Source organism: Enhydra lutris, unplaced genomic scaffold (genome assembly GCF_002288905.1).
Source record: "Enhydra lutris kenyoni isolate GAN:26980312 unplaced genomic scaffold, ASM228890v2 scaffoldscaffold2, whole genome shotgun sequence".
Lineage (NCBI taxonomy): Eukaryota > Metazoa > Chordata > Mammalia > Carnivora > Mustelidae > Enhydra > Enhydra lutris.
The window spans coordinates 74,780,244-74,804,537 of NW_019154086.1; the positions used below are offsets into that span (position 1 = coordinate 74,780,244).

The 24,294-nt window shown below is 34.9% G+C and overlaps 2 protein-coding genes across 3 annotated transcripts in view; one reads left to right on the top strand and one right to left on the bottom strand.

Moving 5' to 3' along the window:
- The first annotated feature begins 549 nt into the window (after positions 1-549).
- On the top strand, positions 550-15,854 carry LOC111151077 (POU class 1 homeobox 1). 2 transcript variants are annotated; one of them, XM_022508838.1, is made up of 6 exons: positions 550-694; positions 3,062-3,211; positions 11,181-11,405; positions 13,831-13,995; positions 14,721-14,781; positions 15,644-15,854. In XM_022508838.1, the coding sequence occupies exons 1-6, from the start codon at positions 553-555 to the stop codon at positions 15,852-15,854; spliced, it is 954 nt and encodes a 317-aa protein (XP_022364546.1). In that variant the 5' UTR covers positions 550-552. The 2 variants fall into 2 exon arrangements, with proteins under 2 accessions (XP_022364546.1, XP_022364537.1); XM_022508829.1 differs by having other exon boundaries at positions 553-694; positions 3,140-3,211.
- Positions 15,855-20,655: 4,801 nt separating this feature from the next.
- LOC111148914 (charged multivesicular body protein 2B) overlaps positions 20,656-24,294 on the bottom strand; it is a 28,001-nt gene continuing 24,362 nt past the window's right edge. The window contains exons 5-6 of the mRNA XM_022505705.1: positions 22,532-22,638; positions 20,656-22,347 (exon numbers count right to left, since the gene is read on the bottom strand). Coding sequence (XP_022361413.1) covers positions 22,237-22,347; positions 22,532-22,638 — 218 coding nt within the window. The 3' untranslated portion in view covers positions 20,656-22,236. The remainder of the gene's footprint in view (positions 22,348-22,531; positions 22,639-24,294) is intronic.

Consider the following 24,294-nt stretch of genomic DNA (forward strand, 5'->3'; position numbering starts at 1 on the left):
TCAAATACAGTTTCTTAAATAGAGTTTCTTAAAAATTGTGTAATATTTGTTTTATGCTGTTTTGCAGATTGAATGAGAAGTTATCAAAAATAATCTCCTGTATAAAAATTTGTTATTGTGTTAGTAACCCAGAGGCACCTAGTATTTTTCAATTCATTTTAGGATTATTTCTTGGAGGGACACTTAACTTCTGAAGCTCTTGAATCCTTTCTAAAAGGTCTCAATCACGAAAGTTCTCCACTCAAGTTTCAGATTTCTCCCTTTCCCTCCATCTATACCCCAGAACCAGGGTCCCTCTTGGGCATGGATTAGGTTCCGGGGAGAAGGAAGACGGTTCACATTGATAAAGCAATACCCCTGGGAAAAGACGATTAACATGTATAAAGGGATTTCCCTGCAGTATAAGTACCAAGCACGCGCCCTCCTGGTGCTCTGGGCCTTCCTGATGTATATATGCAGGGAGTGAGATTTGAAACGGCCCTTGGAAACAGTAATAGAATAAAAGTCTGAGTTGGGGAGCAGCAGTTCTCAGCTTTCTACTGTCTTGTGGGAATGAGTTGCCAACCTTTTACTTCGGCTGATACCTTCATACCTCTGAATTCGGAGGCTTCTGCAACGCTGCCTCTGATCATGCATCACAGCGCTACCGAGTGCCTCCCGGTCTCCAACCATGCCACCAACGTGATGTCCCCAGGTACGGACTCCCCTACCAGTCTGCCTGCGGCCGGACGGATGCTTTCCATCTTGTTAGTTTAGAATCTCTTTGCTTCTTTTTTTTCCTCCTTCATTTTAATTCCCTTTACGTTAAATATGAAGGCTATTTAAAAAAGGCCAAACTACCTTAGATATTTTTAAAGAATATTATTAAGCGTAGTAATTTCAATTGTTGGCTTTATTGTAAAGAAGATCTATTTTCTACAAAAGTAAACAGCAAACCTGGGTGTTTTTAATCCAGAAAACGTTTCTATGTAAATATTTATGGGTGAGGAACAAAACTAAAGGGATAGCTGAAATAATTTAGTGTTTAAAAGGTGTTACTTATTTATCTTAGAGATTTGCTTGGTTTTACTACGTCCAAGAACATCCATAGACCTTGTAGTAAACACAACTGAATGATTCCCAATACCAACAACAGTGGATTTCAAAGAATACTGTAATTAAGTGATTTTAACAAACATTATTAGCATCATTCAAAACTCAAAAATCAAAGCTAGAAGCAATATGTAGCATTTAGAGCCCACAAACTGAGTTAAAATATCTTAAAACTGAGTTCCAAAGAGTCTTCAGTCTCTCTAACCAAGTTTTAATATTTTCTTATGTAATTTTCTAATGTAAAAAGTAAGCTTGAAAATTGAATATATTGTCTCAAATGCAATCAAATAGGTATGTGTTGCTAATGTGTCCTTTATGTGGTAATGAAGTAGCTTTATAAATTGACAAAGTCTTGGATTGAGTAAATTTCTTTCATATGTAAGTTTGGGATTAATCTGCGGCTGAATTTTTAAAATCTAGAAAGTGGATATCTGGATTTGGGTGAAATCATTAAGGTAGACAGTTTTTTGTTTTGTTTTTCATCTACCAAAGAGTCTCATAATTTAAATAAAAAGAAAATAATGGGAGTTTCCCCAAACATATTTTTTTAGAAAATAGAGTATTTTAACCAAATTTTGTACTATAAGTAAATTTAAGCAATTATCACATAACTGTTTATATATTTTAAATAATAGATATGTCTATTGTAAATAGACAAATAATAGTATTTAAATACATGATAATAGCATCAGTTTTATAATTTTTCCATCAAATTATAAATTACTTAGTAAGAAACTAGAAATATTGCTTATAGTGAAAAGAACATTTGGACATTACATGGGTTTCTTGTTTATTTGTTTAATTTTAGATTGCATAGTAAGATATTTACATGTAATCATTATAATATAAAATATCATTATACTATAAAGTGACTTCATTTCTTTCTACATGTCAATTGTAAAATGAAAATTTGTGCAAGTATTTTAAAATATTGAAGATTTTCAATATTAAGAGAAAATGTTTTGCTCTCTGAAGTGAACTCAAGTCTTTAATCACTGGATAGCATCTCAATATTGTCAAAGGATTCTAATTCTATACTTCTAATATCTCATATTTATTCAAGGATTTATGATCCTATTATATTTATGAAAACCCACCATTATATTCAGGATATGAAGGAAAACTGAGAAAATAGAACACATAAATGATGGTTTTATTGTCAATACCCAAACTCTTAGCTGGTGATTCATGTTTAAAGCTCGATTAAAATTTAGTATTTTAAATTTACTTTCATAATATACATTGATTCCACAAGGCAAGTAACTATGAATGGTTATGTTTATATGCTGGGTTCAACATTTATAGATCTCAAGTCATTCAACAATCAATTTTTTTTTACCAGCTTTTATTATTTTATTATTGTAATTGTTGAACTGATTGTGTACACGCAGAAAACATACCACCTCTTGGTTTCAGCATCAACATAAATGCATCATGCACTGTCACGGATTTTTCATAAACCTCTGAATTTACTGGGATTTTTATGATTGTATCCAATTAGAAGCTAGTTGCTTGGCCATTTTCTTTTGGATAGAAGAAATTGTTAGGAGAATAAGCAAAAATAAAGATTATTCAAGAGTTGATTTCTCTATTCATTCTTCCAGAGAAAGACCACTCCATATTACCATATTACATAAGAATTTAAAGAGATTATTCCTCTAGTCAGTTTATTGTAATGTTTATATGAGATGGAACCTACAAGAATTCTGCAACTCCCAACTGGCCAACATCCAAACTGGTCAGTCACCCCTTCACAGAGTGCAGCATAATTAATGAATGCTATCATCCACACTGATGATTTATGATCTGATTACTTGAGGTGAACTTTGATTCCTGCTTTTAATCTACTCATCAGAGAATTTCCATTAAGAGAGAAACGAACTATGCCATATAACTTTAAGAATCACATAAATGTGTGTTTTTGCAATGAAATGAATGTATCTTGAATCCTCATACATTTTCTTACCAGTCCCGTCTATTTTGTCTTTGATCCAAACTCCTAAATGTTTGTGCACATATTTCTCGGTGACAACGTTGGGAAACACAGCAACGGGACTTCATTATTCTGTTCCTTCCTGTCATTATGGAAACCAGCCATCGACCTATGGAGTGATGGCAGGTAAGAAAAATTATCTGCCTATAGAGATTGAGTTTGGGAACACTTAGATGGATTTCTTGGGTCTGAGGGAATCTTGACCAGAGCGTATCATGAAATTCTCATCTCTTAACTTTGGAAATTGCTGGTAAACCACTATTTATTGAAATGTTCCCTGATAGTGGGATGCATTCAGTGATCATAATGATTAAATCTCATTGCCCCTGTTCTCCATAGACCTGAACTTCTGTGCTTAACTCTTTTATTTGCTTTGTATGATTTTTACTCTAATTGATGACTATCAAATGGCTGACTGTCACTTGATGTTATCAGTGGATTCGATTCAGTAATAATACAGCAGTGACTAATCTCATGTGGTTATTTCAAATTTTTTTATTTAAATTCAATTAGCCAACATATAGTATATCATTAGTTTTTGATATAATGTTCAATGATTCATTAGTTGTGAATAACACCCATTGCTCATCACATCAGGTGCCTTCCATATGCCCATTACCAGGTTACCCCATTCTTCCACCCAACCCCCCTCCAGCAACCCTCAGTTTGTTTCCCAGAGTCAAGAGTCTCATATGGTTTACCTCCCTCTCTGATCTCTTCCCCTTCAGTGTTCCCTCCCTTCCCCTAAATTATTTAAATTTAAACATAAATTAGCTCAAATAAAGTCAAATTTAAAATTGAGTTCCTCTGTTGCACTAGCCACATCTGAAGGGCTCACTAACTTCCTGTGGCTACCAAAGCAGACAGCACAGATTTATAAAACGTCTTCAGTGCAATATTTCTTCTGGATGTGTGGTCCAAAGATAAATAAGACATTGAAAGCTAAGAGTCAGTTGCAGTGGGTTCAGTGATATTCATTTGAAATTCTGGCAGCTCAGAGTTGTCTTAAATGAGATTGAAGAGTTAAAGTTACTTATGTTCCTCCTCTAGATAAATAAAGCATCAGTAGATCAAGGTTAATTATCTATTGATACTTGTATGAAGGCAGTGATAACACGTTCCTTAAAGAAGAGGAAAATTTGACCTAATCCATTGAGAACAAAATTTATAACTCAATTTTAGGATATGGCCAGAAAAAAAAAGATTTTGATGGTTTAATAAAGTACACAATTTTGTTCACCTAATTTTTTTTTTTTTTTTTTTTTTTTTAGCTATTCTTTGATGTTTTATATTCACTGCTACAGCAGGGAGAGAAACTTGATGAGTGACAAAAAACTACTGGGGCTCTGTGAGAAAATAAGTGTGTGTGTGTGTGTGTGTGTGTGTGAGAGAGAGAGAGAGAGAGAGAGAGAGAGAAAAGCTTTAGATAAAGGAATCATATAATAGGGAAATCTTTTCTCACCGCTGTGTCTTGTTATCATCCATAATAAGTGATAGGAAAAAAATGGATCTATGACTATAAATTTGAAATAAAACTGAATAAAAAATTAGTTCACTGGCATTTAATTTCTCCATATTTTTCAGTTTGAGACTAAATAAAACACTAAAACTTTAAAATTAAAATATTCCAGAATAAATTAGCTTCACTTATATCCTACCATGCAGCATTCTTTTATAAACTAGTGTTCTCACTTTTATAGTAAAATGAAGACTGACCTGTAAGTCCTAGTGTCTCTTTTTTTTAATAATTATGAAATAGGGACAACCATATTTTCCCCTTTGAAAACTGATCATTTATGATTCATATATTTAATAGCTAATCAGTATTCATGGTTAATGAAAGTAGCCCTTTTTGATGATAAACTACTTTCATTATAAAAATAGTAAATTGTGCATTTAGCCACTAGAGGGGCAGGAAAAATGCTTCTTGTGGCCCACACTACATTTTGATTATGAACATAGGAATGACGAGCACGTGGCCGTGTGCTGCTGTCTCTTGGAGGGGAGTCCTTGCTATTCATTCACAGTAATTCCCACAAACTCAGCTCTGCATTTAGGCTCCTTCTAAACCCAGTGACAGGCAGCCATGGATTGAGGTTAGCACAAAGGTAACATCAGTCACAGTCCAAATATCTTTTTTTTTTTTTAAGAGAGGGAGGGAGAAAAGGAAGTGGGGGTTGGTGAGAGAGGGGCAGAGGGCAAGGGAGAGAGAATCCTAAGCAGGCTCCGTACACAGTGCAGAGACTCATGTGGGGCTCGATCCCAATCCTGAGTCAGGAACTGAGCCAAAATCAAGAGTGGGACACTTAACTGTCTGAGCCACTCAGGCACCCCCCCAAATACTTTAACATGGTTTTTGCTACCACCTCCCTCCCCACCAGATGAAGGCCACTGGCTATTAGCCTAGTGAATTTGCAGCTGGCCTGAGAATTCTGACATGTTTCTTGTTTCTGGGCCCGGGTTCACAATGAGAGTCTACGGGCAGCTCGGGCTATATTACCAAGTCCTCTCAGCAGGCACTCAGCAAACCCACTTTCTCACTGCAGCTGGAAAGGAGAGGCCCCCAGAAGAGCCCTTTAAAGTGCCCCAAAGCCTGGGTGGTTAGTATCATGAGGAGCAAAAATGGTTATCCTAAGATTTGAATGTATCACCGTAGTTCTAAAAGCAAATATATGTTGTCCCTGGAAGAAAAACTCACCATGGCAAGCATAGAGATGATATTTGAATATTTTTTGAGAGTGATAACGCTTTATTATTGGTTAGAATGTCACTATTTTGACATATGTTTGGTGTGAGAATTTGCATCATAGCAGATTAAACCTCAGAGAATCTGAACTCTCCTGTCTTTATCCCCAGAGAGGCTATACAAATTGAGTTATAAAACACAGGAATCCAAATATAAGAGAGCAAAGGTATAAAATACACAAGAGAAACCTGGTTAATGTCATTAGAATTTTCCAAGAAGTCTCAAAGCATTCATCAAATCAGCCACTGCCACACAATTCACAGAAGTATCTTATCATCTAAACAAGGACAGGTTCATTGTCACATATGCCATATGAAAGGAAAGGTACAGAAAGACCTATATTTCAAAGCGTATGAAATTGCTTTATTTTAATGTGGCAACCTTAGAACCTACAGTCTGATGCTTCCATTAAGCTTGAGCATTTCCTTGAATGAATAAGAGCTATAACTAATTTTTTGTTAAGGTTGAGAGAGAGGACTTTGCAGTTACCAGATGAATCCACTGTGTCTTATAGTCCAGGAGTGGACACACTGAAAAGAATGACTAATTGGGAAAAATGAATTAGTCGCACCATGAACTAATTAGAAACCTTGTTCAAGTCCCTTCACCTCTCTGAGTTTCCGTCTCTCTCTTTCTTTTTTTTAGACATACACCCTTGTGTTTCACATTGTTTTTATTAATTTTTAAATATATCTTTCTGTTCTTTTTTGACAACGTATAATGTGTTCTTTGTTTTGGGGGTACAGGTCTGTGATTCTTCAGTCTTACACAATTCACAGCACTCTCCAGAGCATACACCCTCCCCAGTGTCCATCTCCAGAGCATACACCCTCCTCAGTGCCCATCCCCCCAACACTTCCCGCCCCTCCCCTCCAGCAACCCTCAGTTTGTTTAAGTCTCTGATGGTTTGTCTCCCTCTCTGGTTTCATCTTGTTTCATTTTTTCCTCTTTTCCCATATGCTCCTCTGTCTTGTTTCTTAAATTTCACCTATCAGTGAGATCATATGATAATTATCTTTCTCCGATTGATTGATTTCGCTTAGCATAATACCCTCTAGTTCCATCCTCCTCCTTGCAAATAGTTTCAGCCTCTTCGTGGCTGAGTTGTGGTGAGAGCCACCACTCCGCTGAAGCTGGCTTGTGGCAGATTTGTACCAGCTCTACCTGGTTTTTCCTATGATCTTCTCTTTCGATACACTTCCAACTGAATGTCTTCTATGCCTTCATTCCTGAGAATTTAGACCCTTCAACAGCCTAGAGTGAATTAAAAATGCTCTTCAAAAGTTCTTCTAGATAAACACGCATTAAAATAACAACAACAACAAAAAAAGCCCTCCGGAAACTCTAATTCTTGGGTATCTGAAATTGATTCTGTTCTCTGGTTTCCGAAGGTGGGTGAAGTTGGGAAACCTGCTCAGCGGGCTGCCCACCCTGCCTGCCCATAATCTCAGAGATGTTGGCAGTTACATGGGGCAAGGCCCCAGTGTTGAGCCAGCCACCTCTGCCTCCCCATGGCCTGCTTGAAAAGATTGACCTCTTCTCCCACTTCTGCCACACAGAAGTATATACACACCATTGAGAACGGCTTTGGTGGATTAATCCACAATGTGAACATATACTTTGGGCTATAAATAATGTGCAAACGCTTCCAGGCTCTTTCACTGCGTGCTTCTCTGAGGCTTACAGATAATTTTGCTTTATCAATGTTTTGGAAATGGTTTACGAGACCTCTACTGCACAGGACTCCCTGCTGCTTTTATCTTCTTCTTCTTTTTTTTTTTTCTTTTTCAATAATCCATGCCTTAGAAAGGTTTTAAAACTATTTTGCCATAGTTACCATACCATAGTCACTCTCCACTCTCCCCCAAATACATGATCACGGGATAGACACTGCCATTTGTTTGGCTGTGCCTGTGACTGTCATGAATTTCTGTTCAAGGCTGGTTAGCTCCAGGAAAACCATGTCTGTGTGCATAACTATGGATATAGTCACTGAATGAAAAATACAAATGTATCACACATCGTGTTTTCCTTTTTGCTCCGGACACCAAACCTCTGAACATGGCGTCTTCTGTGCTCTTCTCATGGACTTGTGTTCAAATTTATTTTTTAAACGTTGATTTTTTTTTTCCCCAGAGTGTTTACAATGTATAAACTACATTTATAATTTTCCAGAAATAGAGGTGACTATCTTCTAAGATTTTAATAATTATAATATTTTTGTCTGAAATCATCTGTTTAATGTAGCCAAATGTGTTTAAACTGCAGATGTCTTTAAAAGAAAGTCATCTGGTTTACCTGAGGACAGACTGCCGGAAAAATGAATGAGGTTTTTGTTTTGATGTGGTTTATTGAAGTGATCATTGGACTTCAATTCTGGTTTCAACTATATCGTTGACTCATTGTGGCACCCAAGGGAGGTTATTGCCTTTTACCTAAATTTTCTAAATTTTAAGTTGTGAATGAAAAAAAATTCTTTCTAGCTTTTATATAAGGCTAAGAAGATGACAAATGTGAAATGAATACAGCACAAAGTATCACATGGAAGATTCGTCGTGGTGTGTGACTATGGTCAGCAAGAGAAATTGAAAATAGTGACCAAGATTGCTAACAACTTCAGAACTTATGGCTTATCATATAAAAGATATGTAACAAACTACTTACGGACAATAAAAATAATTTGACATAGGTTAAATGAGTTATCTAAAATGCCTTAAAATACATTAAATGTGCAAAAATCAAACAGTAGTGTGCACATATATAGAGAGAGATATTACTCAGCCTTAAATAAAGAATGAGAGGGAGCACCTGGGTGGCTCAGTCGGTTAAGCATCCAACTCTTGATTTCAGCTCAGGTCATGATCTCGGGGTTGGGAGATCGAGCCCCAGGTCAGATGCCATGCTGGGTATGCAGCCAGCTTCAGATTCTTTTCCTCTCTCTCCCTTTGCCCCTCCTCCCCCTCTCTTGATGGCCATTTGTGATAACATGGATGGACCTAGAGGGTATTATGCTAAGTGAAATAAGTCAGAGAAAGGCAAATACCATATGAGTTCATTTATATGTGGGATCTAAAAAGGAAAACAAATGAACAAACAAGGTAGAAACAGACCCATAAGTACAAAGAACAAACCGATGGGGGCCAGAGGAAAGTGGGTGGAGAAACAGACAAAATGGGTGAAGGGGAGTGGGAGATACAGGCTTCCAGTCATGGACTGAACAAGTCACAGGTTGGAAAGGTACAGCCCAGGGACCATAGTCCACGATACTCTAATGGCATCATCTGGCGATGGATGGTAGCCATACTTACAGCAGGCAGAGCATAACATAGAGGGTTGTTCAATCACTATGGCGTACATCTGAAACTAATGTAACATTGTGTGGCAACTGTACTTCAAATTAAAAAAAAATACAGTAAGAAAGAGAAAAAACCCAGCAGCCTCATTTTTGCTCACTGCTTTTAGTCTTTCTCAGAGTAGCTCATCGTTAAGTGTCTTAAGTGGCATGTGGTATTTTTGAATCATGAAAGAAGCAAAGATTTTTCATATATCTAACATCCAAGTCTGAAAGCCTAAGTGAAAACAAAATCTTGAGATAAATATCAAATAAACGCTAAAATAAATGTGATCAGTGTTCTTTTAATGTAGGTTAGTCTTTTACTTCAACTAGCAGAAATCCAAAATGAATAGAAAGCTGAAAATAACCCCCAAATTAATAATAACCATTTTCAAAAGTTAAACTATGTAATGAATTAAAAATTCAAAAACTTCTCTTAAAAATGGTATCTGGCCTGATCAATATACTACCCACTAAAGCATAAAATGGACGATTAACTGACTTTTAAAAAGTAAAACAATAATATTGGTTTGTAAAAAGTAGCATGGATTTTTTTTTTTTAGACAGAAATGATTTCTTTCACATATTTTTCACATCAGCTGAATTTATTTTGTGCTATTTTGTTTAACCCCTCACTTGTATATTTACTTTTCTTCCAGAAAAAATATAGTCTATTGGAAAGGGGTATACCTTATAATTACATATTGTCATATAAATAATACAAGCCAACAATTTGCTGACTTACACTATTCTTTGGTCATTACATATTGATATATTAATGTAAGATTTATATATTCTGGAAAACTACATTATTACTCATGTCTTTGATTCGTGAATTAAAATTTATAGAGAAAATTTATAGAGAATTAATAGGTAGCATAAACTTGATAAATTTTTGCAGTGTTTTCAAGAATGATTATTGCCTATATCCTATAGCAATTTATTTTTAGTTTAAATATTTATTTATAATCATAAGAAAAATGAATAATTACCAAATATTCTATTTATATTAAAATGTGTTGGTTATACAAGTGTCATTTAATATAAATCAAAGTGAAATCTCTACCAATAAAAATGTGATATATTGATGAGGAAAACAGAAATAAAATGTATGGAAATTTGGCTTATGCTATCCTCTAGCCAATGTCCCCAATTGAGAAACTCTTCTTTTCTAGTAAAGAATGAAACCTGGAAGCAATTTTTTTAAGAATTAGATCTTTTTTGGTCATTTATCATTTAACTCAATCAACTGATGTAATGTTTCATTTATGGGTAAATGCCCATCATATCTAGAATTACACCCTTCCTGTCACTTACTTTTGTTTCTTAAATAATAACCAAGAAATGATTCCATTATATTGTATACTTTTAAAGAAATCTTGATGCTGACTTTTTAATAGAACTTTAGAAATTACTTTTTTCTATTCACTCCTTGAATCTATTTAAGCATATTAGTGTACTTTATGTTCTCATACTTTTCTTTTTACCTGCCTTCATTCAATTTTTAAAAAGACATGATTATTTCCCCTTGAAATTAAGCACTGGCTGATAAAACCATGGAGTTTCTTAATATCATAAAGTCCATTTTCGAATCCTAAGAAAACTTCCCAGCATAGCACTTAACCATATGCCTTGATTATAATAAACATCACAGATTGTGTAATGAATTAAAACAGAGGTGAAAACATAACATCCGGGTTTCAGTTGAACCTCAGATTCACAGGAACAGGTGTCTTTTAAGAGAAAACAAAATAATGGAAAACATACTTCTGAGAGAATTTGCTCTTTGGCATTATTTTTGTTTTCACTGCTCTGAGGAAGGTGGAAACGAAATAACCACATTTATACTAAGCTACTCTGACTTCCATTTCAGACGGCTGAATGTCAGTTAACCTTGTAGAATCGTGATGGCTGCAGGGGAATAATGGGTTCTAAGGTGCAAAACTTTTGCTTGTATAGAAATGGCGGATAATTACAAATGGCCCTTTTCTTTCTCTTTCTTTGTTTATTCACAGGTAGCTTAACACCTTGTCTTTATAAGTTTCCTGACCATACCTTGAGTCATGGCTTTCCTCCCATGCACCAGCCTCTCCTGGCAGAGGACCCCACAGTCACTGATTTCAAGCAGGAACTCAGGCGGAAAAGTAAATTGGTTGAAGAGCCAATAGACATGGATTCTCCAGAAATCCGAGAACTCGAGAAGTTTGCCAATGAATTTAAAGTGAGAAGAATTAAGTTAGGTATGCACTTCTTAAGGGTAATGGGCGTACAACTTGGTCTGCAAATCCTTGATAGTACTGGTCAGTCTCTTATTCTCTGCTCAGAAGTCCACGATACTTCTCATTCTACATCTGTGCTGTGGATTTAAGTTAGTCCAATTATGAAAATCCTACAAAAAAAATCCTTTATTTCCTCGTTAATTCTATATATCCTAAATACATAGATTTTTAAATTGATATTTTTTTCAATTTACCTACCTCAAGATTAACTTTGAAGTGCTTGTTTTTCTCCCTATTTTGTTTGAACTTTTTTGAACAGATGAGCCATTCATATGATTCAAAGGCATAAAGGGTATAAGTGAAATGTATTTTTTATGTTTGTCTTTCCTGTTTATCAATGTTGTTGGTTTCTTTGCATCCTTCCAGAGATACCGTTTGCACATATAAGCAAATACTTATATATCTTCAGATTTTTTTTATTTAACCATTTATCTGATAGAACTTTCCTTATTAATTTTTAGAGAGATTTTTTAGATAGGTCTATCAAATTCCATTTCATGAATACATTATTTAACCAGTCCCCTACTGATGATAAATTTATGTTGTCTCCAATCTTACATTGTTAAAAACCACCCTACAATGATTCATTCCATTGATGGCATTTTGTACCTGTATAAATACACACATTTTTTTTAAGATTTTATTTATTTATTTGACAGACAGAGATCACAAGTAGGCAGGGAGACAGGCAGAGAGAGAGGAGGAAGCAGGCTCCCTGCTGAGCAGAGAGCCCCATGCGGGGCTTGATCCCAGGACCCTGGGATCATGACCTGAGCCGAAGGCAGAGGCTTTAACCCACTGAGCCACCCAGGCGCCCCAATATACACAATTTCTTAAAGTGCACGTGTATTTGTAATTCTGATAGATGTTATCAAATTGGTCTATATAGAGGTTATGCCAAATTTTACCACCACCGTGAGTGTCTCTTGGCAAACTCCTTAGAATATAATTTTTATGAAAGCAGCAGTTTTTTCTTTATCCATTTTTATTTTTCCTTAAAAGCATATCCACAGCACTTAGAACAGTGACTGGCAGCACATAGAATAAATTATTGAAGGAAAACTATGGTCTAATCTTTTGGATCTTTGCAAATCAGATAGGTCAAAGTGGTTCCTGCAGTAGGTTTTTGGGTTTTTTGTTTTTGTTTTTTGTTTGTTTTTCTTGAGAAGGGAAGAGAGAGCGCGTCCAAGTGGTAGGAGAGAGGGAAAGGGAGACAGAGAATCTTAAGCAGGCTCCACATCCAGTGCAGAGCCCCACATGGGGCTCCATCTTGTGACCCTGAGATCATGACCTGAGCCGAAATCAAGAGTCCAGTGCTTACCTGACTGAGCCACCCACATGCTCTTGTGGTTTCATTTTAAATTTATGAGTGAAGATTGAAAAGTGTTATTTCATGTGTTTTACAGTCATTTGTAATTCTCTGCGAACTGTCTGTTCACACACTTTCTATTCAATAGTGTTTTTAACATAAAATAACTATAATTATTAACCTTGACTTGAATTCATGAAGTAGTGTATCTTTTAAATGGATTGAAAATGATAGTTCCACCGTCTGCACTTGTGGCATGAAGCACAGGTAATTTTGTAATGATATTTATTGATGGGCATTGTACGTAGCTGTTTTATGCATACAGGTATATATAGCTTTAGGCCCTGAATTAATATGCAGTTACTATATGGAATAAACAGAGCAGTGGGCATCTTTGTAAGAGCCATTTTCAGTTTGCTATTCATATGGCTGTATTTCAAATTCTGTGTTGACGGTTGATACTAACCTGTACTCTAAAAATATTTTGGGACAATCTGAACAGAGCTTCGGCCTGAAGATAGAAGCATTACCAAATGATAAAATGAATATGCTCAGAAATACATGTAAATTATTGGGTGATCCCACTGTCATAATAAACACATTTTCAGGGAAAGTCAGCATAATTCTTATTTTTATTTGGTACCCTTTAACAATATAGTTGAATTTTATACTCTTACAGTTGAGATAAAAATATTTATATCATTGTAACTTATGCATTATATTTAATATACTATATTGTTGAGCATGTATCAGATATTTAATAATAGTAGAAAGAATTTATAAGTATCTTATATATAACATGTTTATGACATATCTATCCAGTTTCACTAAATATTGTGAATGGCAGGGGTTCCTGTCTGAATAATTTTGACTTCTGGAAAAAAATAACGAAGTCTTTTTTAGAGTACTGAGCAATTCTGCACTGCACTTACTAAGCAATTCTAAATTGCCAATGAATATATGCTTTAAAGCAATATGTAATAGTTGATGAAGAAGGACACAATTTCTGTGATAACCGGCCAAAATGAATGCTTCTAGAAGAGCTCAAGCTAACAGATCTCTCCTGCCCTTTCACAGGCTACACCCAAACCAACGTCGGGGAAGCCCTGGCAGCTGTGCACGGCTCTGAATTCAGTCAAACAACTATCTGCCGATTCGAAAACCTGCAGCTCAGCTTTAAAAATGCATGCAAGCTAAAAGCAATATTATCTAAATGGCTGGAGGAAGCTGAGCAAGTAGGAGGTACTGAAGTTATAGGCTCTGTGATGTCTTAACCTAAAAACGATGGCTACCTTGCTAGGATTTCAGCTAAAGCAGAGAGGTTTGCAGTTTAGTTGGCTTTTTTCTCTTTCAGATGAAAAATAAATGTTTCATATTCCCGAAAAGAGGGAAGCTCATGCATGTACAGAAATGAGTTTCTTGAGAAGGTAAATATAGTGAGAAAAGAAGCTGCATAAGGACGCTTTCTGGATAATGTGGCAGAGGCGTGAAGTGGTGAAATGATTTTTTTTTTTTTTAACACATCCAGATTTTCTGGCTCTGTTCGTACTGTAGTGATCATACATGAATTTTTATAACCCGATATTACTGTAACCAGAGCATTTGTGCACACCAGTCTTCCAAGTAAGTACAGAAGCAATTGCTAATGTAATAAAATTATCTACTCAACTAATGAGAAGGCTGGATAAAAAGCAAGGCTTGAAAGCATTTAAAGCAAGTGTTCCAAGAAAAGTATGGTCAGAATATCACTAATAGACAGTTGTCTATGCAAAGTTAATATTTCTGCATTAACATTTGTATCTTGGTCTTGTACTATAAAATAATGTAGAGTGTAAAAATCTAAGACAAAAATGTATAGTGACTTTATTTTGCATCGCTTTACAAAGAAAATTTGAAACTCAAATCTGATTGTTTTTATTTTGAACCTGCTTTGTTTTTGTAATCATTTCTCTTTTCCCACATTACAGCTTTGTACAATGAAAAAGTGGGAGCAAATGAAAGAAAAAGGAAGCGAAGAACAACAATAAGGTATTGAGATATTAAAACATTCAGAGGAGATGGAATATATAATATAAACAGAAGAGTGAGGATAATAATAGGTAACAAAACATAAATGTATGGTGAGTAGAGTCAACTGAAAAAAACAAGATTGGTGAAAAAGCATAATTTAGTAATTTAGTAGTGAGAAAGGGAGAGCTAGTAATTCTTAACATTTGATAGAACAGTAGGTTATTTGATTCAAGAACACTTGCTCTACAAGTCTTAGATAAAATACAAACTGAACAATCACTTTTACAAAGAATGATCATTTCTGCTGTCCTTTTCGATACATCTTGCTCTGGCAACTTAGTATCTATGTTATTAAAAACAGCAAAACTAGTCATCAGTGTTTCAGTCTCTTAAAGTCCAACATGATACCTTGCATTTCATACCAGAAAGATTGTTGATCTTTTGGTAATTTGTGTGAAAAGTACAGAGGAAATTCTAAAATACAGGTTTTGTTTTGGTCAATGAGTTCACTGAACACTTTGTCTATTGTAAATAACAAATGATTTCTGAGAGACATTTAGAAATGCCTGCACCAGTGTTCATTTCCTTTTCAGGAAATCAGTGCCCTCTAGTGGCACAAAGTGGGATAAATACAGAAAGCCCAGAACACCTTACTACTTTCCTCTTGTTACTTGGCTCAGCATACCCTGCTTAAGACAAGCATCTAAATATTCTACAGACTGCATATTTAGCTTTGTTGACGCTTTGGAAGGGTTTTCAAAGTCTTTAAACGGTATTAATGTTGATATTTAGTATATTCAACATTACTTAATTTTGATCTGCCAAAACATCATAAAAACACTATCATCTCACCCTTCTTTCTCTACGCCCCTCCCCTCAGTATTGCTGCTAAAGATGCTCTGGAGAGGCACTTCGGAGAACAGAATAAACCTTCCTCTCAAGAGATCATGCGAATGGCTGAAGAACTGAATCTTGAGAAAGAAGTAGTAAGAGTTTGGTTTTGCAATCGAAGGCAGAGAGAAAAACGGGTGAAAACAAGTCTTAATCAGAGTTTATTTACTATTTCTAAGGAACATCTTGAATGCAGATAAAATTTATTATTGTGTGACAGCCAATTTTTTGTTTTTCATTCCTTTCTCTTCTCCAACGAAAATAGAAATTAGTTATTTGGTTGGCTTCAAAAATCATTTTATATCAGTAACTTTTACAGAAGCTTTTCTACTTTTTTAAGAGAATACAACTTAAATATTGATGAATTATTTTCTTTAAAGGAATTATTCTCTGAAGCCAAACTGTGCATGTTTCAACCAAAGATACCAACAGGAATAAAACAGTGATCCTCTCACATTCTTTCTCTCTCTCCCTCTGGCTCTATCTACAGACACACACATGCACACGCACACACACAGTGTGCATGTGGTCTTCTAGTCTGATTCCTTTTCCAAAGGCTGTTTATTAGCTTTTTAACATTTCAGTCACAATGCCAAGTAAAGAATATCACAACAGAAGATAAATTAGAAAATTGATTAACCAATGTCCTGCTTACTATCAGCTCTAATAGTTTGAACTGAATAGTTTGCACTTAAGAGCCAGAGGTGCCTTTGAATTTTATTCGTGCATTTAGAAATAAATCTTTTTTTTTTTAAGATTTTATTGATTTATTCAACAGAGAGAGAGAGAGAGATCACAAGTAGGCAGAGAAGCAGGCAGAGAGAGAGGGGGAAGCAGGCTCCCTGCTGTGCAGAGGGCCTGATGTGGGGCTCGATCCCAGGACCCTGAGATCATGACCTGAGCTGAAGGTAGAGGCTTAACCCACTGAGCCACCCAGGCGCCCCTAGAAATAAATCTTAATCAGAAGCGACACTTTTTATCTTTTTATTCTTCCCAGAGATTTAGCTTTTTTGATGTTTATTTATAGAAAATATCTTTTATGGATTCTTGAACCCCAAACAGCTCTTCTGTAAGCTACAACAGCGCAAGAATGATACCTGGTTTGTTTGTCTTTGTTCCTCCATTCCCCGGGAAAGTGTTTGCGCCTACTGGGCATACTATCTTTGTTAAATCAACAAAGGAGTGGGCTGTTAACAACTGCTATGAACTTGAAGGGTGCCTAACTTAATAACATAATTTAAGTCTCACAACCCAGAAAATCATCTGCAATCCTATCAAAAAAGACTATCATTTTGGTTTAATTGGTTAGAGTATGATTTATTATTGATGAAAAAGCTTGACTTATTAAGTATTTAAATTTGGGGAATTAAATCCAAGGAACATATTTATTTAATTTATAAGAATGCACTTCTTTGAAACTTGCAAGTAAGTAGAAGCAAACTATAAGGTAATATCTAAGTGGCCTTTTTTGCATTTAAAATAATCTGCTGGCAATGTTTATCTAACTTATTTTATATAACACAAATGGAAATAATTAGACCAACTTTTATTACTGATTTAGAATGCGTACTGAATAAGTTATACTGTCCAGTATCATGGTTTTTATATTAATTTAAGACCAAGCATTGTACAGGTCATAATCTCTATAGATCTTATGTGTTCATGCACACATAATCACCACGAATTGGAAGACGAGAAATTCTGATGTGTTATTAACAAAAAGAGATCTTTTTCAGTGACTTAATCATCTATGCTTAAGTATACATCTAGCACCCAGGAAATGCTGAACAAAATATATATATACAAAAACTTATTATTCAAGAGTAAATTCCAAATTATTCAGCCATGTAGATATGTCAGTTCCTTCTCTGTATACTTCACCAGCTTACCACACACACTGATTGCAAAGGGATTCTTTAGTTTGCAAATGGGAGGGATAGGATGTATATACAAACATATATACATCCTATATACATACAAAAAAATGCAAATATGCATGTAGAAACAAAATGTAATGCAAAATAAGAGTAGTGACTTTTTGCTCTTTATGAATCTGCTGGAAACGTTTAATCTTTAATCAGAAATAAGCATGTATGTATGCTGTTATCATCATCACATATATATATGATCATAATCTTATCAGACATTCACCCATAAGGTCATTCCAGTTTAGATACAACAAACATTGGGAAGTAATTTTTCTCCTTAAAAGGAATTATTTTGAATCAATACTTAATATTGAAATAGCAAATCTTTATTCACAAGTTAGTTTAAGTGTACTGGTATTTACTGTTCACGTATTTGTATTAATGAGATATTTTAATAGATATTGATCTTTTTATAAAAAATAGGTAAGTTATTTAGAGTGCTAAACTGCAATTAAACAAATAGCAAATGTAATTTCCGAGGCAAATTTGGGAATATTATTTGAGAATAAATGGCAAAGCTGACTTTAGTCATAGTCTTGCCATTCTATGTTGTTGTGAACTCTTCAGTGGTAAATCTTCAGGAATTTAGTACAGTCCATTAGAACAGATTTGTCAGTTATACAATTCATACATTCAGTTTTATCTGGTAGAGGTGGTTGTCACTCATTCATAAATTTACCTTTCCATCTCTAATGGTGGAAAGATTGATCTAGTAAAAAAATGTTTTCATTTACTAGATCCATCAGGATTTTTTTTTTTTTTTTAAAGATTTTATTTATTTATTTATTTATCAGAGAGAGAGAGAGGGAGAGAGAGCAAGCACAGGCAGACAGAATGGCAGGCAGAGGGAGAAGCAGGCTCCCTGAGGAGCAAGGAGCCCGATGTGGGACTCGATCCCAGGACGCTGGGATCATGACCTGAGCCGAAGGCAGCTGCCCAACCAACTGAGCCACCCAGGCGTCCCCCATCAGGATTTTTTTAGTAAAGATTTTTTTCTAGTAAAGATTTTAGTAAAGATTTTTTTTACTAGATCCATTTTCATCCATCAGGGATGGGAGCAGTGTGTCTGTGTGCACCTGCATTCAAGTTCTGGGAAGTGTGGGGGGGCAGGGCGGAGTAAGGGAACTGTCTGTTGTGTGGTGCTCCAACAATTAGAGTGCCTTAAATCAAACTTTACAATCCCCAGGCTTCCCCTAAGGTGAATCCAATCCAATTGACTTTTTAAAGGAAATAAGTATGGAAGAACGGTCTTAAGTCCCTTGACAGGACTCAATTTCTACAGAGAGGAAATTGAAAAGCTGATCCATTTTTCTGCTGCTCCAAAAACCTAAATAATGGCATCAAAGGAGGAAGCCATCATTGGTCTCTAGACACACACTGTGTTTTAACAAAGGAGTATCTAAAATAGGAGCACATATTTAAATTAGGCCCACAGGGATCAGGCTAAAAGTGTGGCTACTGAGCTAGTAAGGGATGTACTTGGGGCTAAGGGGAGAGTACAGTTCTCTCCTAAAGGCACTCAAATGCAAGTAATAAAATATGTATCACTGTGCAGGTTGAATAAAATAAAGCCCAAGGCTACCAGATTATCTCTGGTCTTAAAGGGTCACAATCTTGAACCCCTTTCCACTGGGCCTGCCATTGCCAGGGACTCCTCTCAAGAGCACAGAATGTAGTCTACACAACACAATCATCTGACAGATGGTCATTTTATGTTTTCTAAGGCTAGCTATTATTATCATCAGTACTGACATTTTCATACCACATTCCACTTCTCTGATACCCTGAAATCTCCACCACCCGTGACTTTTTTTTAATCTTTTTTTTTTTTTAAGATTTTATTTATTTATTTGACAGAGAAAGATCACAAGTAGGCAGAGAGGAAGGCAGAGAGAGAGAGAGAGAGAGAGAGAGAAGCAGGCTCCTTGCTGAGCAGAGAGCCTGATGCAGGGCTCAATCCCAGGACCCTGAGATCATGACCTGAGCCGAAGGCAGTGGCTTAACCCACTGAGCCACCCAGCGCCCCTCACCCCTGACTTTTATACCCAGTAATAGAGTGTGACACTGGGCTGCATCCTTCTTGATAACAGAGGCATTGCTCTGCTCTCTTACACTCTATTAGCAACCTCTTGTTTGACAACAGTTGTTAAAGTAATCCTTTTGCCAAAAAAGAGAAGTTAGGGAAAGCAAGGCCAAAAAAAAAAAAAAAAAAGTCAGTGCAGTTGACCATTGAACAACATTGGTTTAAACTTTGCAGGTCCACTTACATGCAGTTTTTTTTTCAATAGACAGTACCATATATATATTTACTTTTATGATTTTCTTAACATTTTCCTTTCTCTATCTTACTTTATTGTACAAAATATAATACAGGTAACATACAAAATATGTGTTAATTGACATGTTATTGGTAAGTTTTCTGGTCAACAGTAGGCTATGAGTAATTAAGTTTTTGGGAAGTCAAAAGTTATGTGTGGATTTGTGACTGCATGGGGTCAGTGCCCCTAACTAGTAACACCCACATTGTTGAAGGGTCAACTATATTTTCATTGAATTCAATGTATAATAATTCTTGTTTTCTAATTTAAGGACTGAAAATAAGTTTTATTTTTAGTAAAGGATAGTGTAACAGTATAAAATTTATGACTGTGAAAATGGACCACAGGAGCATTTTATAAATATAGCCAAATCAGAATGGCTCCCCTCTCTCCTTTGGGTCCCAAAGCCTTCTATAGTATCCATGCTTGACTGAAAATAAAGGAAATCACTAAGACTTACCTGTTTAAAAATAATATTTAAAAATGTTTATCCCCTGCAAGTTCTAGAAAAGGAGTCATCATATCAATTTCATGCGAAACCACCAATTCTTAGGCTTACTCCATTCATAAACATCAGTCCTGTATCAGCTGCTAATTCATAGAAATGACGTTTGTTAAAATGTAAAGAAGACAGTTACCTAATTTTCTTTCTAGGAAAATAATAAAAATCATTCTTTTGAAGAATTACCAGATATGCATAAAAATGTTAATTTAGCAGAAGCCAATAATAGAGTAAAAGATAAGGGAAAAAAGCATAATAGCAATAAATCTTTATTGGAATTTTTTTTAACAAAATAATTTTTAAAAACAAAAGCCCCTGCATGTAAACAAGAAAGTAAATAAAGTTAGTTGGCATCATTAAGTACATCCAAGAATCAAAACAAATTCTGGCTTAACATTCTATAATCCAGTAAAATGTTTTGACCCATCAATGGTCAGGGAAACTATTTAATACTACCAATAATGCGACCTGATCTTTAAACATCATACAATGGTTTATGAATTATAAACAATATAAACTTTACATTCTTCCCACCAATCCATATGCCACATGTAGACCCTGTCATAAAATGGGATTTACATTGTCGATATTAGACCAAAATGTCCATCCTCATTAGCTGACCAAGTTTACACCTATCTGATCTCTACAGTTTTTATGCTAGAACCCATATATTACAATGTGACTTTTTTAAACAAATCTAATCCTAAATTCTATCCCTAACTAATCTGCCATTTTCTTTTTTCTCACTTCCTATACATACATTAAATACCATAGCAACTTCACCTTAAAAAATACTGCTAATACATTAATACACATTTAGGCAATAATTTCTGACAAAGTTGTAGTTTATTTACCAAGAAAAAAAATGCTATTTTTTATTTTAAAATTTAAGTCAAGTATTGTCATAGTAATGTCATAGTAGTGTTAAATTAAAAAGGATGGCTTCCATTCAGAGGGTTCAATATACACATTATTGATCAAAATTAAACAGAGATTAAATTATATCTTATATGGGGAAAGTTTTCTCAGTTCTTGGAAGAAAGACCAAAATACAGTTTTATTACTATAAAATGTTATTAATTCAGTGCCTGTTTTTGCTAATTCATTCAATTCACTTTCATAAGCTTTATAAAAGAGAGCCAGGATAAGTTTTCTAAGAGGCCTTAATTTCGGTTTAAAATTTAAGTCTTTTCTGTCCATTAAAATAACTTAAAGATGTGCACAATATATTTGTGCTGTTTAAGGCAAGTGCCAAGCACATTTTGAAAGGTAATAAACTTACCAACTAGAATGTTCTCCCAAAGGAAAAAAAAGAAAAGAAAAGCTCATGACTGTTTTTAGGACAGATGTTTAAACAGCACTCTTCTTTTGGATCATTTAAAAATAATTTGGCAGCTGAACTGCCTATGGCCATACTACATATCGCTAACAAAGGACAAGCAACAGATACAGAATTAATGATATATTTCTAATATTTTTACATGTCTCTTTAGTTGGTGCCTAGTGGCTTTTAACAAGATTTTTGTATTCACTGCAAAAAGACAGAACATAAACACTAAGTAACGAATATAATTTCTCTATGCCATGCAGAAGAGAAGTCAAACATTTTACACATCATCACTTCTAAAGAGTTCTAATTAAAATCCAAACTGTTCCCATTTTTGCATCCTTGTCATTCTTTGGTAAAAGATTCAAAATAGTCATGGGTTAGAAAACAACTGTTTGCTCCATGGTCTTCATTTTTGCAAATAAATGTGTTTTGTAAAAGGAATCTGTACTGTGCCTGGTTTATACTAAATAATTATAAGTAAGCAAAATATTATGGTTTTTCTGACTAATCTACTCCTAAAGCTTTGAGTTGCCGTTCAATCTCTTCATCGGAGATTGTAGCCTTTGAAGTAGAGGCAGATGGTAAGCTTCGGGCAGCTGATGGAGCTTTGGCCATCTATATTAAAGGAAAAGGAAAAAAAAATGTGCATTATCAAACATCTGGGCAAGGACACAAAAGATATACTACAAAAACGTTTGTCATTCAAATATATAAAAAGATGCCTCTAACAGCAAAAGCTAACTTTAAGTGACAAAATTGGTAGAATTGATTTCTGACCGAGGATGGAAGACATTCATACCTTTCCAGAGATTTCAATTCCAATTTCATCAAGAACTTGATTTACAATATCTTGGCTTTCTTCTTCATCATCAGAGCCATCAAAGATGTCATCAAGTGTGTCATTGACTTGAGGGAAAGGGGAGAAACAAAATTACAGTTACTATCAAACAGATTTCAAGTTAGATTTGCATTTTTATTTATTTATTTTTTTTTTTTTTTTAAAGATTTTATTTATTTATTTGTCAGAGAGAGAGGGAGAGAGAGAGCAAGCACAGGCAGACAGAATGTCAGGCAGAGGCAGAGGGAGAAGCAGGCTCCCTGATGAGCAAGGAGCCCGATGTGGGACTCGATCCCAGGACGCTGGGATCATGACCTGAGCCGAAGGCAGCCGCTTAACCAACTGAGCCACCCAGGCGTCCCTAGATTTGCATTTTTAGAAGGTGGCCCAAGTATGTACACATATTTGTATATTACTCCAGGGCAAACTTAGCTGAACCAACAAACTACAAAAGTCATTTTCAAAAGTTAGTGAAGTTCACTTACACATTTTTGAGTTACGAAATCTGGAGAACTTTTCATTGCAACATAGATTATCCTATAATAAAACAAGTCTACTCTGATTTTTAAAAATGTGTCTTTAATAAACAACAAAAGAAATTCGCAGCCAAAGTTTTTAAGTAATGATTAAAATTAAAGTTATGATAATGATAAAAATTAAAATATTATTATTAAAATAATCATTATAATATAAATATATGTAAATATATATTTATATATATAATATATATAAATATAAACCATTATAAAAATGATAAAAATTAAAGTTTTTAAGTAATGATTCCAAAAACTATATTCATTGAGCAAGTTAGTAGCTGTTTAATCTGACCATGGAATAATGTTCAAGAATCAAATATCCTGTAAATATTAGGGAGACAATTTACTCTTTTTAGATCTATAATTATACTTTTAACTTAAATTTACATTCAACATGTAGGCAGAATATTCTAACAAAGTCCAAGGTTCAATGTTTTATTAAACTTGTCTGAAGAATGACATCCAATTTAATCTTGCAAAGATTATTACTACTATATCCCTTTCTTCCTCCTTTCCTTTCCTTCCCAAAATATTTATGGGAAAGGTTCTGTATAGAAAGTATCATGTTAGGATTGTCATATTTACTTCTGAAACAAAGTGCCTGGGCAACTGTAGTATAGTACAACTGCCTGGGCAGTTGTAGTACAACTACAATTAATGGACAGAGAAAAATGAAGACCTCAGGTACTTTACATTTAAGCAGAAAAGAAATTAATAATCAGTATAAATAAGAAAGATGATAAAGGGAAGAGAGTACATCCAACTGGGAGGAAGTACATGTGAGGTGCTCCTTGAAGGATGCACAGGATTTGACCAAACAGCGATAGAAGAGTACAGAATGAGTAAAGACTTGGTGGAAGACAATAAGGATTCACTCAAGTAGGGCAAGTTCTTCTGTTGTGTTTTTATTTAAGGAGTATGAATGGAAAAGGCGTATCCATTATTCTGGGTCAAAGAGTTTATGTTTGAGATGGGAAAAAAGATCTGGGGAATCATTTGGGATGTTCCCTGTTTCACATGTACATTTTAACTGCTTGTGTCCTTGATATAATTAATAAAGCTTGACACTGGTTAAGATCTCTGGTTAGTATGAGCATGACTGGACAACCTGATTTTTTTGTGTTAGCTCAACAGCATAAAGTACATTTGGAAAAAGCTATATTATGTTCAAGGACAAAAAAAACCCAT

Bases quoted from the DNA above. Each gene is read 5' to 3' on its own strand.
- LOC111151077 (XM_022508838.1), top strand. From the start codon at position 553: ATGAGTTGCCAACCTTTTACTTCGGCTGATACCTTCATACCTCTGAAT. The intron at 3,212-11,180 runs GTAAGAAAAATT...GTTTATTCACAG, and splicing joins GACCTATGGAGTGATGGCAG to GTAGCTTAACACCTTGTCTT. The intron at 13,996-14,720 runs GTACTGAAGTTA...CCCACATTACAG, and splicing joins GGAAGCTGAGCAAGTAGGAG to CTTTGTACAATGAAAAAGTG.